The sequence below is a fragment of the Nicotiana tabacum genome, chromosome 8 (assembly GCF_000715075.1).
Source record: "Nicotiana tabacum cultivar K326 chromosome 8, ASM71507v2, whole genome shotgun sequence".
NCBI classification, from domain to species: Eukaryota; Viridiplantae; Streptophyta; class Magnoliopsida; order Solanales; family Solanaceae; genus Nicotiana; species Nicotiana tabacum.
In genome coordinates, this window is record NC_134087.1 from 30,715,544 (window position 1) to 30,732,376 (window position 16,833).

General features: G+C 35.3%; 1 protein-coding gene across 1 annotated transcript; it reads right to left on the minus strand.

The window, feature by feature from the left end:
* Positions 1 to 7,312: 7,312 nt before the first annotated feature.
* Positions 7,313 to 9,880, minus strand: LOC142163022 (uncharacterized). The gene is made up of 5 exons (XM_075220270.1): positions 9,857 to 9,880; positions 9,662 to 9,725; positions 8,289 to 8,461; positions 8,058 to 8,242; positions 7,313 to 7,595 (listed from the first exon to the last, which is right to left on the minus strand). The coding sequence occupies exons 1-5, from the start codon at positions 9,878 to 9,880 to the stop codon at positions 7,313 to 7,315; spliced, it is 729 nt and encodes a 242-aa protein (XP_075076371.1).
* Between the last annotated feature and the right edge of the window lie 6,953 nt (positions 9,881 to 16,833).

Consider the following 16,833-nt stretch of genomic DNA (forward strand, 5'->3'; position numbering starts at 1 on the left):
AAACGTAAATATAAATGAAACAATAATTAATTTGAGCCCACTGAATTCATAGTGTTTCCTTAAGGAATTTAATCTCTTCTTAGTACCCAAGGATATGGATTATTTCCTCTCAGGATAGAACGAATTACACACTGGTGTAGTGATACTTCAAACCCCAGTGTCTTAGCGAACACAAAGTTCGGCAGCAAATCACACTTACGGTTGCTTTGTTTGTAGTTTAAAACAATGCACAACAAAGGAGGAGAACTCAGAAGTCGAATGAAAATTCTGAGAGGAAGGTATGCAATTTATAGCCGATGTTGAGTTGTTACTGAAGAGGATATCAACGACAACCAAGCTCTCAAATTCGTTTTTTTCGTTTTTGTGTTGTGTGTCCTTACTCTAATAGCTACTGCACATATTTATAGTGCAGTCAGCTATTAAGAGAATGACCAGCTACCACTCATGGTGGAGCAATCACTAGGCTGTTATGGAGGAAACACTTGACATGGTGGAAGAAGCACTAGGCTGCCAATGGACAATGGAGCATGCACTTGGCCGAACTGGTGGGACACTTGGATTCTATCCACAGATTGGAAAACATTCGTTACAAATACGGATAATATTACGTTAATATTCTAACAAATAAATTTGGTCCAAAAAATTAATCAATCAATCGATCATTTGACCAAATGCAAATCCAAATCCAAATTCGAAGCCGTAGCCAAAGCCGAGCCGAGCGAGCGACGACGATGACAGCGCGAGGCTTGCCTTTTTCTTAACTCTTTAAGAGCTACAAGAAGAGCAATTGTATATATATCCACCAAAATTCTTTTCCTCTTCCAATATGGGACAATGTTTCAAGATAGGGAAACTTAAAATTTTATTTTTCCTCCATTTCTCATTCACCCTCTTTTTAAGACTGTTCCATCTTAAAATCTTTAACAATTCCCCACATGAATGGGGAATGGCTATATCACGGAAGTATGCATGAAAAACTTGTGTGATTTGCAAACAAGGATTAATTGCATCTGGATAAGTAGGTTTCCTTTGAACTTTCCGTAGTGAACTTATGTCGGATATACTCGGTCAATCGGTAAATTTGATATCTTTGAACCGTCGAACTTTAGTGTATACCTAAACAACCATAAGTCACACAACCAACCCTTAACCGTCTTTTGGTTCTCATTGTTGTGTTCGTTTCAACCATGAATACCGCCTGATTTCATAAGTGCGTAGAGAATTGGCCTTGCAAAACTCTCCTTGAAGCGGCTAATACTTCACACTTACATAGGTGATTCCTAAATGTGTCATCCCGTAGATACACTATTTGATATACCCCGTATCAAATTTAGAAATCATTAAAAAGCCTTAATGCTTTATCCTTGGTACTGAACACTGTCTCATCACAAGAATGGACCAAAATTTTGTTGACAATGTTGAACCATCATTAATGATTTTGTTTGATCTCCTTGAACCTAAATCTTGGGATCTCCAGTCTTCTAGGTAGAGTTACCGCCACAATGACTTGTTCTCGGCCATAGTCCCATTCCCCTCGATGATTTTTCAACTACCTCTCTAGTTAGGCCTTTTGTAAGTGGATCCGACACATTATCACTTGACTTTACATAGTCAATCGTGATAATTCCTCTAGAGAGTAGTTGCATAACGGTTTTATGTCTTCGTCGTATATGACGAGATTTACCGTTATACATAACGCTCCCACCCCTTCCAATTGCCGCTGGGCTATCGCAATGTATGCATATTGGTGCCAACGGTTTGGGCCAAAATGGAATATCTTCCAAGAAATTCCGGAGCCATTCAACTTCTTCACCGGCTTTATCTAAGGCTATGAACTCAGCCTCCATTGTAGAGCGGGCAATACAAGTTTGTTTGGACGACTTTCAAGATACTGCTCCTCCACCAATAGTGAATATATATCCACTTGTGGACTTCGAATCAGTTGAACCGGTGATCCAATTTGCATCACAATATCCTTCAATCACTGCAGGATATTTACTATAGTGCAAATCAAAGTTTTGGGTATGTTCTAAATATCCCAAAACTCGTTTCATTGCCATCCAATGAGATTGACCTGGATTGCTCGTGTATCGACTCAGTTTACTTATAGCACAAGCTATATCTGGTCGTGTACAATTCATGATATACATTAAGCATCCCAACACATGAACATAATCCAATTGTGATATGCTTTGGCCTTTGTTCTTTGCTAATGCAAGATTCACGTCAATTGGAGTCTTTGCAGCTTTAAACCTTAAGTGCTTGAATTTTTCAAGTACTGTCTTAATATAATGAGATTGTGACAATGCCAGACCTTGAGGAGTCTTTTGGATCTTAATCCCTAGAATTAAATCCGCAACTCCCAAGTCCTTCATATCAAACTTGCTAGTTAGCATATGCTTAGTCGCATTTATGTTGGTAATGTCATTACTCATTATCAGCATATCATCCACATATAGGCAAATAATGACTATGTGATTTGGAACATTTTTAATGTACACACATTTATCACATTCATTTATCTTAAAACCATTTGATAACATTGTTTGGTCAAATTTCGCATGCCATTGTTTGGGTGCTTGTTTTAGTCCGTAGAGAGACTTAACAAGTCTACATACCTTCTTTTCTTTACCTGGAACCACAAACCCTTCAGGTTGTTTCATGTAGATTTCTTCCTCCAAATCTCCATTTAAAAAGTTTGTCTTTACGTCCATTTGATGAATTTTAAGACCATAGACTGCAGCTAAAGCTACTAGCATTCGTATGGACGTAATTCTCGTCACTGGAGAATATGTATCAAAGTAGTCAAGACCTTCTCGTTGTCTATACCCTTTGACAACAAGTCTTGCCTTAAATTTATCAATAGTGTCATCATCTTTCATTTTTCTTTTAAAAATCCATTTACAACCCAAAGGTTTATTTCCAGGAGGAAGATCAACCAATTCCCATGTATGGTTGTTCTATATGGATTCTATTTCACTATTGACTGCCTTTTTCCAGAACAATGATTCCGAAGAAGACATAGCTACTTAAATGTTCGAGGCTCATTTTCCAATAAGAAAGTCACAAAATCTGGTCCAAACGAAGTAGACGTTCTTTGACGTTTACTACATCTTGGATCCTCCTGATTAAATGTACTTTCTTTTGTTTCTTCCCGAGGTCGTTTATATCTTTCACCAATCGACTCGCATTCCTTTTTATATGGATATATATTTCAAAGAACTCAACATTATCTGATTCTATAACCGTATTATTATGAATGTCGGGATTTTCTGATTTATGAACCAGAAATCGATATGCTTTACTATTGGTCACATATCCTATGAAAACACAATCAATTGTTTTTGGTCCTATTTTTACCCTTTTGGGTTTAGGAACTTGCACTTTTGCCAAACACCCCCACATTTTCAAATAATTCAAGTTGGGCTTCCTTCCTTTCCATTTTTCATATGGAATGGATTTTGTTTTGCTCTGGGGTACTCGATTTAATATCCGGTAAGCCGTAAGAACGGCTTCCCCCCACAAGTTCGGTGGCAAACCAGAACTTATCAAAAATACGTTCATCATCTTCTTTAATGAACGATTCTTTCTTTCCGCAATCCCATTGGATTGGGGCGTGTAAGGGGCTGTTGTTTGATGAATAATTCCATATTCTAGACATATTTCTTCAAAAGGAGATTCATATTCACCACCCCTATCACTTCTTATCATTTTGACTTTCTTGTTAAGTTGTGTTTCAACTTCATTTTTGTATTGCCTGAATGCGTCTATTGCTTCATCTTTACTATTAAGTAAGTAAATATAGCAATATCGAGTACTATCGTCAATAAAAGTTATGAAATACTTCTTTCCACCGCGAGATGGTATTGACTTCATGTCACAAATATCTGTGTGAATTAAGTCTAAAGGATTTGAATTCCTTTCAACTGACTTATAAGGATGTTTAACATACTTAGATTCCACACATATTTGACATTTTGATTTTTCGCATTCAAACTTAGGCAATACTTCCAAGTTAATCATTTTTCGCAAGGTTTTATAATTGACATGACCCAACTGTACATGCCATAAATTATTTGACTCAAGTAAGTAAGAAGAAGTTGAAGTTTTATTATTATTTTCGATAACTATTACATTCAGCTTGAAAAGGCCCTCAGTAAGGTAACCTTTTCCTACAAACATTTCATTCTTACTTATCGTCACCTTGTCGGATACAAAAACGCACTTGAAACCGTGCTTTACAAGACGTTCAGTAGAGACTAAGTTCTTCCTAATTTCGGGAACATGAAGGACGTTGTTCAAAGTCATGACCTTGCCAGAAGTCATCTTGAGAAATATCTTCCCATATCCTTCAATTTTTGCTGTAGCAGCATTTCCCATAGAAAGCGTCTCTTCGGGTCCAGCAGAAGCATATGTAGAAAATGCTTCCCTCACAGCACAAACATGGCGAGTGGCTCCAGAATCAATCCACCACTCCTTAGGATTTCCTACCAAGTTGCATTCAGAAAGCATATCACACAAGTCATCAATATCTTCGTGCTTTTTAACCATGTCTGCTTGACCCTTCTTCTTGTCTTTCTTTGGAGCACGACACTCTACAGATTTGTGTCCAACTTTTCCACAGTTGTAGCAATTTCCATTGAACCGCTTCTTGCTTGGGTTATTTCTTGGCCCAGAAGCCTGCTTCCTCTTTCTCTTAATTTGAGAAGTAGCCTCAACAATATTTGCTCCCATTATTGTTGAGTTCCACGACCTTTCTTTTCAGCTGCTTTGTTGTCCTCTTCGATTCTCAACCGAACAATGAGATCTTCAAGGGACATCTCCTTTCGTTAGTGTTTCAAGTAGTTCTTGAAATCCTTCCACAAAGGAGACAACTTCTCAATAATTGCTGTAACTTGGAATGCTTCATTGATGACAAGACCTTCAATGAAAATTCTGTTAGTAAACATACTAAATTTTTTACTTTCAACATCAATATTCATTTTATATATACTTTCAACAAGTAGATCATGAATAATCATTTGCAATTCCTAGACTTGGGTAATAACAGACTTGCTATCTACCATTTTGTAGTCCAAAAGTTTTGCGGCAATGAATTTCTTCATCCCGACATCTTTGGTTTTGTATTTCTTTTCAAGCGCAGTCCACAGTTCTTTTGATGTCTCCACATTATTATAGATGTTATACAGATTATCTTCCAGTCCGCTAAGAATATTATTCTTGCACAAGAAGTCAGAATGCTTCCACGCCTCAATCACGAGAAAGCGTTCATTCTCTGGAGTTTCATCGGGTAGATCAGAAACATCTTCCTTGATGAACTTCTATAGACATAACGTAGTCAAGTAGAAGAACATCTTCTGCTGCCAGCGCTTGAAATCAATCCCAAAAAAATTTCTGAGTTTTTCTAGCGGTGCCAACGCTGGTGTTCGGCTTGTCGATGCGTTTGCAGTCATCATCGGAATAGCTCGATTTCCGTTGTCATTTGCCATTTTTTCTGAAAAAGAATGACACAAACAAACGTTTAAACTTGGAGAAAAAAATCACATAGATTTTAATCTCCAACAAACCGCCACGAATGCTTTAAAACTGAAGTAAAAATCACGTAGATTTTAATCTTCAACAAAACGCCACAAAGACTTTAATCTCCAAAATGGGAGTAGACGAAACCATAAAGGTTTTAGTCTTCAGAATTGTAAGTTCTCCAACAAATACAGAAATAAATTAAATTCCTTAAGCATGTTGGTTGTGGTATCTTCTTGTTGTATTTGTAAATAATAATTCTGGATAAAATAAAGTTAGCGTATAAACGTAAATATAAATGAAACAGTAATTAATTCGAGCCCACTGAATTCATAGTGTTTCCTTAAGGAATTTAATCCCCTCCTAGTACCCAAGGTTATGGATTATTTCCTCCCAGGATAGAACAAATTACACACTGGTGTAGTGGTACTTCAAACCCCAGTGTTTCAGCGAACACAAAGTTCGACAGAAAATCACACTTACGGTTGCTTTGTTTGTAGTTTAAAACAATGCACAACAAAGGAGGAGAACTCAGAAGTCGAATAAAAATTCTGAGAGGAAGGTATGCAATTTATAGCCGATGTTGAGTTGTTACTGAAGAGGATATCAACGACAGCCAAGCTCTCAAATTCGTTTTTTTGTTTTTGTGTTGTGTGTCCTTGCTCTAACAGCTACTGCACATATTTATAGTGCAGTCAGCTATTAAAAGAATGACCAGCTACCACTCATGGTGGAGCAATCACTAGGCTGTTATGGAGGAAGCACTTGACATGGTGGAAGAAGCACTAGGCTGCCAATGGACAATGGAGCATGCACTTGGTCGAACTGGTGGGACACTTGGATTCTATCAACGGATTGGAAAACATCCATTACAAACACGAATAATATTACGTTAATATTCACTATTAATAAATAAATTTGGTCCAAAAAATTAATCAATCGAATCATTTGACCAAATCCAAATCCAAATCCGAATCCGAATCCGAAGCCGAAGCCGAGCGAGCGACGACGACGATGACGACGGCGCAATGCTTGCCTTCTTCTTAACTCTTTAAGAGCTACAAGAAGAGCAATTGTATATATATACCTACCAAAATCTTTTTCCTCTTCCAATATGGGACAATGTTTCAAGAGAGGGAAACTTAAAATTTTACTCAAAAATTTTATTTTCCCTCCATTTCCCATTCACTCTCTTTTTAAGACTTTTCCATCTTAAAATCCTCAACATCATGATCGTTTTTTATAAAGTGAGAGATTCTGGTGAAATCATATATTATCTACGTGTTACTTAGAAATTGCACATGTATTATCTACGATTATCTAGGTGATCTACGGTTGATTGGTTATTAATTTATTCCATAATTATATTTTTATAAAGTGGGATATCCTAGTAAAATCATGGATCACTTATGTAACCTAGAAATCGTCCATGATCGCCTTAGTGATCTGCGATTGATCGTTTTTTATGAAGTAGGAGATCCTGGTAAAATCGTAGATCGATTATATGTTATCTAGCCAGAAATCACACATGTATTATTTATGATCGCTTAATTGATCTCCGATTAATTGCTAATGAGTTTTTATCAGGATTAATTTTTTATAAAGTGGGAGATACTTGTAAAATCATAGTTTTATGTGTTATCTAGAAATCATTTAATATTCTCACTTATGCCAACGAAACAAATATTAGAAAAAAAATTAGTTAAAAAAAAAATACGTGGTAGTCTAACCTATTCACACTTTATAGTGAACTTGAACAACAGAGTCTAGACAAAATATAAAATATTTCGATTTACATAATGCTGCAACTGCGACCTGAATCTTGGTGGTCAAAATAACGAGTGAAGTCATGATTTACTCCTGACATGGGTTGTGGCGGAGGGTAAAAATCAGTATATTCTGGATTATAATACTGGTAAGGAGGATGCAGATAACTACTAGCTTCTCTATTGTAAAATCCACCAGAATACTGAGGTCCCATTTGCATAAACATGGAGTAAGCTTTCTGTCTTTGTTCTTCAGTTACACGGTCTAAAATGCCTCCACCTCTTCTATGTATTTTGCAATAGCGATCCCTGCAAATAGAGGTGACAAAATCAATCACTGTCTTTGTAAGTTTAAACAGCTTGAATTATGACCAGTTTGTTGACTTGACCTAACGAATTGAAATGACTCATCAAACTATTGGATGTAACTTAACGGGTCAAGGCAATCGAACCCAAACTTAGAGCTCGTTTGGACATAAGAATTCACTTTTTTTTAAAAAAGATTTTCATTTGAAAAACTCCAAAAAATAAAATTTAAAAATAACCCAAAATTATATTCATATCCAAACATAACTCTAATTTTCAAATACCATTTTCACTTGAAAATCGTTTTTCTTTTTTTTGGAGTTTTACTATTCTTATGTCCAAACGCCCATTTTCAGTACTTTTCAAAGTGCAAAAGGTAAAAAGGAAACGTTAGGTCATCAAACTTTAGGAGGTTGAATCATGACCCACTTTGAGTCACTCGAATCGTCCATTCTTCATTCGTACCTGCAAATGGCTTCATCAACGCCTTTAGGGGGCTCATAAGCTTGAGCCTTATGATACTTTTTATCTTTGGTTGACACAAAATCTTCGCATCGGTGGATATCATGGTCACTATCATCATCGTCGTTCTTGCTACCCCGACGGCATTCATTTCTTTTCTGCTCGCTAACTTTAGCTTTGCCCTTGTCCTTGTAGTAAGAAGCCTCTCCTTTAATGTGGGTATTTCTGGTAATTATTTGAGTTTCTACTCGTACTGCTTTGTGCTTCGTGAAGAGGATTCTTGTTATAAGATATCAGCTCTGCAGTTTTCCCACTTTTCGTAATGGTCTTAGTGAGCATGAAAGGATCAAATTTGCCTCTAATGGTAGCCAACTTTGTTTTTGGATCATAAGAAACATCAAGGACACCTAACACAAAGTTAAATTACAATAGTTATAGCCAAGGGTGGCCCTCCAACTAAAGCAACTGTTTTAGGCCCCACATTTGTGAGGGCAAAAAGGTTTTGCGAAGTGAAAAAATTTGATTTCTTTCTTTCACAAGTATGAGAAGAATGATTTACTACTGCTATGCTTTCTGCCACGAAAATTGCATTTGAAATGAATATCAAACCCGAACTTCGTAAGAAACGCATGATATATAGGAAGTAACAGTTTGATGAGAATGTTGATAATAAATCTCAAAATCTTTTGAAGAGTTCTTTGTAGTTGATTACTTTATACATAGTAAACAAGGATGTTTTCTTACTTCAAAATAGATTTGAACAATTCAAAGGATATGAAAATATTATTGGTTTTCTATTTAGCGATAAAAATTAAGATCACTAGATGATAGAAATTTGAAAAAATATTGTCTTAATCTTAAATGTTCCTTAAAACATAATAATCAATTTGATATTGATGGTTTAGATTTATTTTCAGAAATAAAAATATTAAAGAAAATAGCACAATTAGAAGACAACAGATTAATTGATACACTTGGCCAAATAAAAAGATTTGATTCTTTTTTCAATGCCTATATTACTTATGGAATGATGTTAATAACTCTTGTTACCCTCGTTTCAGCAGAAAGAAATTTTCAAAATTAAAATTGATAAAATCTTACCTAAGATCATCAGTGTCTCCAGAAAGGTTAAATGAATTAGCTATATTGTCAATTAAGAAAGACTTATTAGGAGTTATTGATTATAAGAAAATTATTCATAACTTTGTATATAAGAAACGATAAAAAAGTAGACTTCAAATAAATAAATGAAATTTTTTTTAAAAAAAGTTAAGGCCCCTCATAAAATTTGGCTTTAGGCCACAGAACTGGTCGGGCCGCCCCTGATTATAGCTCGGTGCACTAAGCTCCCGATGCGAAGTCTGGCAAGGGTCTATTGTACGTAGACCGAAGTCTTACCCTATATTTCTACAAGAGGTTGTTTCCACGGCTTTAACCCATGATTTCCTAAATAAATACTAGTCTTGAGTTTTTATAGAATGCATCTCTTTCTTTTTAGACTTAATTTATACCATGCACTAACAATGCAAGAATCTTTACACTATTCGTGTATTTTAACATATTGAAATAAAATGAAAATGTTTTCTTAAAGAATAAGAATATCGTACCATTGATTTCTAATAGTATTTTCCTCAAGTCTCCAGGATTGCAATCAACTTTTATGACACAGACCTGAAATGTTTAACAAGCAATTAAAGAAATTAAAAGACATTACTATATGTTAAATATTATTATTACTATGCAATTGCAAGATCAAAACAAATATTAAAATGTTAAAAACTTGAGAAAGAACAAGTGGATACAGGATCATCTGGACTATGTTCCATCAAAAGGACTTGATACAGAAGTGAGAGAATAAGTGATTTCTCCAGCTTTTCACCTACACGCAAAAATAATTTCACTAAGAAAATACCAACTAAGCAAAAACTGCATCTATAAATTTAGAGAAAACACATACGTAGCTATAACTGAAAGAGTTAAAGACCATAGTGGGATGGATAACATCTACCCCTCCTTAACGGGAGGTCTCTTGAGTTTCAAGCTTTGGGAATAAAACTTACTCCTTTAATGGGTCTTTTATGTTACTGATTCAGATTAGTCGGGACTCACAGGGCACCGGGTGGGAAACAAAAAAAAAAAATTAACCGAAATAGCCATCCCACCTAACCACTTAAACTAAAAATAGCTCGTGGAGGTATAATGTATGCATAATTTATGTATTATATGTGTATATTTATGTATAATAAATGTATATGGCTAGAAAAGATGAGCAATGAATATGACCGACTATTTTTGTAAAGATCCCAACAAAACAAAATAAAGAAATTGAAAGAATTGCAATTTGAGAGGAAAAGCTAACTTAAAAAACATATTATAAAAAATTTCTAAATCTTTTGCATGCAAATCGATAAGTTTTTAGTTCGTGGGCAGGCAAAATTATTCGAAGCCAAATCAAAACCTTAAATTTTTTTATAAACTGAATATGAAGAAGTATGACAACTAAACCTTGAACATCTTTTTAACAATATATCAAGGATCAGCTCATTTTCTATTCAAAATTCAGAACTCAGAAACCAACGAAATATCCAATGTTTTAAATTAAAAAATACTTAGTAACGGACAAATTCTATGGATAAACACCAAAAAGTTTGTCGCTAAACCTATTTAACGAAGGATTTGTGAGAGATTATCATAATTCCTTTTAAGTATGGGCTATTTAGTATGACATATAAGCGACAAACTTCGTAACTAATTCTTGTTTTTTGTATTGATAAAAAGAAGATAGCAATACATCTTATTTCCACAGATTTTTTCACGAATTTACAGGAATCTATTCACTCCATAACTACAAAAAATACAGAATTTAAGAGACAGTTAAAATGAAATACCAAGAGATTAGAGTGGTGATTGTTAGGAGATGCCGAAAGATGAGACACGACTTTGAACTCCAGAAAACTTGATACAGAAGGCGAGACAAGGCATTAATATGTTGGATCTAATTGCATACTGTTAAGATTTTTTATATATAGTTTGATCTGTAACAAAAGGTTAGTTACCATATTTATCAAGTTACTGTTAATGACTATCATGGAAATTTTTCAATAATTACCGTATAAGTAATCTGATTGTGTGAATATCTTTTTAATATATTAGTGCATATAACTTAAAATTCAAGGCTAAATAATTGTAGCTTGCGCTCCTTTATTACCCAGAATACAGAATCCGAGTAATAAATAATCATTTTATTTCCATCATTTCTTTCCATAGTTGGCGACTAATATAAGGAGCTTATTTTACTTAATTGCATGGTCTCTGGGTTTTCTAGGGCAAAATCCTAGATTTTGTTTAATCAGGGCCTAATTAAAACTTAACCACGAAAAGGAAACGAGGGACTAGCAATGGGAAAACACTAAAAATTGCACAGGGCGCCCTGCTTGGTCGCCCCCATTTAATCTATACCTATTTTTTTTAAAAGTTTTAACTTGTACCCACTTTTTAAACAACTTCAGCCCCCTTCTCCTCCTCCTTCTCCTCCTCAAAGTTATTTCTGCCCTCAATCCGATAGTTCCATTAGAAGAAATTCAAAGCTTCCTTACCAAATATTTTTTGGTGACGCTGTCAAACTGTTTTATAATTCCAAAAAAACTCAGAAAAACAAGGTATTCAAGACCCACAATAAGTCAATAGGACTTAAAAAGGTTAAACATGAACAAATAAATAAGAAGAAATTAAATGGGCAACCAGTGGCAATGGAAAAGTATCCAACAAAGAAACTTCCTAGCTTCTAGGTTTAAAGGATACTGTCTTTGAATATCAAGTTAACACCATTTGAAGGAGGCAATCCAATCAAACCAAATTGACATCGAATCATATGGAAAGTCAGTTAAAACTTCAACTCTAAGAAGGCTGAAGCTCGCTAATTAAAAATAAAAACTTCAGCTATAGAGCTGAAGTTCACTAGTTACAAAAATAAAAACTTGAACTTCGCCAGTTACAAAACAAAAACTTCAGCTCTAGAACTGAAGTTTGCCAGTTACAAAAACAAAAACGTCAGCAAATAGAGAACAAAACTTCAGCTACTATGCTTAAGTTCAGCAATTACAAACAAAAACTTTAGCACACTTGGTCCCGTCTACTAGAATGCTGAAGTTTTGCATGATTGTCTTTGCTACTTCAGACCCGTATGCTGAAGTTACGCGAAAAAGTGGGTACGCTTGTAATTTTTTTTGCAAAGCGAACACAAGTTAAAACGTGAACACAAGTTAAAACGTGACCCAAACGACTTCAAAATATCCTAAATGAGTGGTAGCTATATATGGTAGAGTGAGAAGATCTTTTTAATTTTTTGACCATTTTTATCTTCTTTCCTTTTTAATTTTTTAACTTGTTGAAGAAAAAAAAATATTGCCGAGACTCGCACAGGAAGCAGTTACTGGAGGAAATCTCTTTTAACTTATTTGTCCCTAGTTGTTTTTGAAAATTGAATTTACCTCCTCAAAATAGATAAGTAATTGAATAAAGTTGAAAAAGAAAAAGTATTTGAAGTTGAAAAGAATATATTGAGAGAGTTTGGGTTTAGACATAAATTTTACCTAAAAAGAGTCGAAAAATTTCACCTAAATCAGTCCACAAACAAGTTTTTCGATATTTAGCTAGCATTTCAAATACTGAGGTTCAATATTTGCAAATGCCAACAGCCAAACTAGTATTGCAAATACTGAACCTCACTTTGCAAATATTGTAATATTATTTATAACAAAAAGCGTGACTTTTGGTTATAAATAATATTACAATATTTGCAAAATGAAGTGCATTTTGCCAAATTAGCCAGAATGCACTAAAACCTGTGCCAATTAGTTTCCTTGCCAGAACTTCATATCCACGGCTTTCACCACACAATGTGCCACGGCTTTCCTTGCCAGAATGCTTAATGATAGTGACGGAAAAAGAGGAGGAAAAGGAAGAATAAAAAGCACTGCTGACAATAGCAATAATAGCATCTAGAAATGCATTGAACATTGAGAAAAGAAATCAGTATAAGCTGATTTACCCACACAAAATCTTTTAAAGATACATCTATTTTCAAAGTCCAAATTTTAGCCACCACGAGCTTCTCTCCTCGTAGCATCATGAAGCAGCTCAATGTCAACTCCCTCGGGAGGTAACTGGACGTATCTCACCACCGATCCTCTGATGAAGCAGTTCCTCACTGAAAGCTATTACATCAAAGGAACACAAAAAATGTTAATCAGAATACCAACAAAAAACATAGTACATGAAAAATGAAAACATTATCAGGAAAGGCAAAGGGAGAAGGCGAAAGGAACATGAACCAAGAAAGCAAGGAGAGGGAGGGACTGCTAAAGGCATCAGTTCCAACCAGTAAACACACTGTATTTGCATGTTCTTTTAGTACTTATATTTTTCGGAACTTAGCATGTGTATGCACCAACAAAGGCATATGAATAGTAGCATAAAGGCTACTTTTACATTGTAACGAGGATTTTGTTAGGCCAATCGCTGTGTGCTACCTACTCTACAGTCTCTGCTGGCCGTTCAACTTCGGAGTACATTTTACTTTGCATTGATATGAAAACATAGTCCCTTGTTACTTGGGGGATCTGATCTTACATAAGAACATCCTCGGGCAATTGTTGCTCCAGTTTCAATTCGTGCAGTTACAAAACTAAATGCAAGGATGGTTTTGGTCAATTATACCAGAAAGTTTGCTGCAGTACCATCTTGGGACTGTTTTCTAATAAACCTTTACTTTATCAAATAAAACAAAAAACAAAAAGAGCAACATATTGGAGATCAACCTTTCCACATATACTTTAGTTCTTAATTGGCAAGATCATCAACTAGAGAAAACCAATCAGTTCAGTTACTAACTTTCTACAAGGTAATTTGAATGAAAGTAGAGAAAATATAGCGATTTATTTGGACGGGGGACCATCATCTCTTACTGCAGCGACAGGATCATAGCAGGTACCCAAGTCCTTGTAGTAATACAAAAAACATATGCTAACACAAATTGCCTTGACGATTCAATCTGACACTTTTGAGGTATAACACCACATTTGCATGCTCATTGCTCAGTACACTGTTTAACAAATTTATTTAATAATTTAAGCCCATTTGATGAACCCTCTACTGAAAAGTCCCCACACATGGGAAATGACAACGGATTACCATAGCACTTGTCAGATTGAGCTGCATTGATATTAGTACCAGGGAGATGACAAATGTTGTCCCTGAAGCAAGCTTCTAAAAGCAACTCATCTGTTACTGAACCCTCACAAACATCAAGTAATGATCACAAATCACGAAGCTTCACAAACATCAACACTTCAGATTAACCTTTCTCAGTGCACATATCCAACCAATAGGCAAAAGCTTTTAAGAAAACTATGGTTCATTGGGACGACAATCACTGAATACTAGTGGAAAGATAGCATCCTTCCTCCTAGTGCGTACACACAGAAAATAGAACGAATCTCAACAGTATAATTAGAGCCGAATAAGATTAGAAATTCTTGGATATATGCGTGTGTTTTGGGGGGGGGAGTCATCATCACCAACAAAATGTCCAATGAATACCATTTTTCCAAATGAAAGCAACAGTAGAAATAAGAAATAAGTATACTCCTTTAAAAATAAAAACAAAAGAAATACGTATAGCAAAGATATAGAAGAAAGATATATCTCATTGAAGAAAGAAATAAGTAATTAAAATTCTTTTTCTCAAATTATCTGCTTGAAACTATTATCTCCTTGAACTCATTATGATGTCTTGAGCCGAGGGTCTTCCGGAAACAGCCTCCCTACCCCCGGGTAGGGGTAAGGTATGCGTACACCTAACCCTCCCCAAACTCCACTAGTGGGATTCTACTGGGCTATTGTTGTTGTTGAAAGATATAGAAGAATAGCGAACCCTACAACATTTCCTATGGATTAATTTAGTCACCAATGATCAGAGGTCAAAGAAAATTCTCGCACGCATAACAATCCAACCATTCATCCATAAAATATACAAGGGCAGAAGTTACCACTACTAATCAATAAAGCAATCCTTTACCAACACACAAAACCCATATGAAGGAGAAAAAAGGTGCAATTACCATGTGAGGGAACTTGTCTTGATCAACGACCTTTGTGTTTTCGAGCTTAATGTTGAGATACTGATCAACTGAATGGAGCGTGCCTTGGATAGCCAAATCATTCTTCAGTTCCACTGTCACTTCTCTGCCCACCAGGTCCTTGAAGTATGAAAAAAACAACTGGAAAGGGTGGGATGGGAGAAAACTCAGTTAGATACAAGTCAAAAACATAAGAAAAAGGGATTCATTCCGTGAAGGAATCAGAGTTGCCAATCTATAACAACCATAAGACTTCAATGAAGATAGAACTTAATCAAGAAGAAGAACAGCAAAAAGAAAAGGATAAAGTAATATTACCATTTTCTTATCTCTATGGGAAAGGAAGATTGTCGCTAGTTTGTTGTGTCTTTCACGGGTTCAGCTGCCAGGAATCTGAAATTCATACAGTTTATATGTTAAGTAACAAAATTTACTCCCGTGTTTCCAATTTGTAATATGCTATTCCATTTCTATACAAATTTTACAATTTTTAGGAATTCAAATTCATTAAACTATTCAAAGTTCAAATTTTGACATGATTATATGACCAGGAGGTTACGAGTTCGAGCCATGAAAACAGTCTCATGCAGAAATACAAGGTAAGATTGAGTACAATAGACCCTTGTGGAACGATCCTTCTCCGGACCCCACGCATAGCGGGAACTTAGCGCACCGAGTTGCCCTTTTATTGTGTCCATCAAACTAGCTTTTTAATCATCACTTCAATGGTTTCTCATAATGACTCATTTATCCTAGTAGTCACATAATTTATGAGTCAATTCATCTCTTAAACTCCATACCCCATCAAACACTATATAAGATGCAATGGAGGGAGTATTATTTATAGGGATATCACCTATCAAGTTCTCTAACATATTAATCTTAACTAAAAGGGCCAGTTTCCTAGAAGTGAATTTAAGGGGCAATTTACATAATTTTTGAATTTAAATTCGTGAATTTGAGAAACGAATTTGGTAAATGACTTGAAACTTATGACTATGTCTCAGTTACAAACAAGTTGGGTCTGTTATACGAATCGTCTTGAGACTCTTGACCATGTTACTCCAATCAAACTCATCTCATGCCAATATATTATGCAAATACAATAAAAATTATAAGAAGTTCTCTATATTTTCTAAACTATAAATCTTTGAAGGCTAAACCGCTCCTAGAAAACATAGAACCTGAAATAGAAGTCCTAACATGTCGAAAACATATTCTGAACTAAAACTCTTGCGATAGATAATTAAACAATTCTATCATTTCCGGCTTTATTCATCTTGCCTCTTTCCTAAGAGAACGAATCACAAAAAAACACATCTTTGGAGCCACTATCACGTGAAAAGCAAACAAGAATCACATAGAACTATGAAAAATTGAAGTTGAGGCTATATTTAAACATTCGGAGCAAACACAAAGCATTGCAAACCCGAATTTTCAGATGTTGTACACTAGCCTTAAGCTCATAGAAAAATATGGATTAGGGTTTTTGTCAGGTGAAATCTAGTGGCGGAGAAAAGAGAGACGAAGAGGGGAACTTACTACTCGTGATTTCGCCGGAGAAAGAGAGAGCTGAGAAACAAGTCCACGGCCGATCGAGAGTGGAATGGAGTTCAGCACTGCCGTAATTTGAAATTGAA

What these genes read in the sequence shown, in the direction of transcription:
- LOC142163022 (XM_075220270.1), bottom strand. Translation starts at nt 9,880, where the DNA reads ATGGAACATAGTCCAGATGATCCT. An exon ending in AACATAGTCCAGATGATCCT is followed by an intron (nt 9,726 to 9,856) that starts GTATCCACTTGT and finishes TAAACATTTCAG; the next exon opens with GTCTGTGTCATAAAAGTTGA. An exon ending in GTTGATGAAGCCATTTGCAG is followed by an intron (nt 7,596 to 8,057) that starts GTACGAATGAAG and finishes CTCTATTTGCAG; the next exon opens with GGATCGCTATTGCAAAATAC.